At 48.5% G+C, this 237-nt stretch overlaps 1 protein-coding gene across 1 annotated transcript in view; it reads left to right on the top strand.

Annotated features, from left to right (window-relative positions):
• The first annotated feature begins 109 nt into the window (after positions 1-109).
• The window catches only part of RPS12 (ribosomal protein S12), an 8,401-nt gene continuing 8,273 nt past the window's right edge, over positions 110-237 (top strand). The window contains exon 1 of the mRNA XM_006776217.2: positions 110-214. Coding sequence (XP_006776280.1) covers positions 201-214 — 14 coding nt within the window. The 5' untranslated portion in view covers positions 110-200. The remainder of the gene's footprint in view (positions 215-237) is intronic.

Raw genomic sequence — 237 nt, 5'->3', positions numbered from 1 at the left:
AGTTGAGCGAGGCGAGGGTGGTGATTATGGTTCACAATTAGGCTTTTTTTTTTTGTTTTGTTTTGTTTTTTTTGTTTTTGCTGGGTTTGGCGAGAAGTACCAGGGCCCAAACTGAATCCTTTAGTTAACCGATGTCCTTTCCTTTTTCTGTCTTGTGTTACAGTGCGTTCAAGATTCGGCTCCACCCATAACCCACCGCCATGGCCGAGGAAGGGTGAGCCCGGGCCGGGAGGGTGG

Source organism: Myotis davidii, unplaced genomic scaffold (assembly GCF_000327345.1).
Source record: "Myotis davidii unplaced genomic scaffold, ASM32734v1 scaffold266, whole genome shotgun sequence".
NCBI lineage: Eukaryota > Metazoa > Chordata > Mammalia > Chiroptera > Vespertilionidae > Myotis > Myotis davidii.
This window is presented reverse-complemented; position numbering and strand designations above follow the sequence as displayed.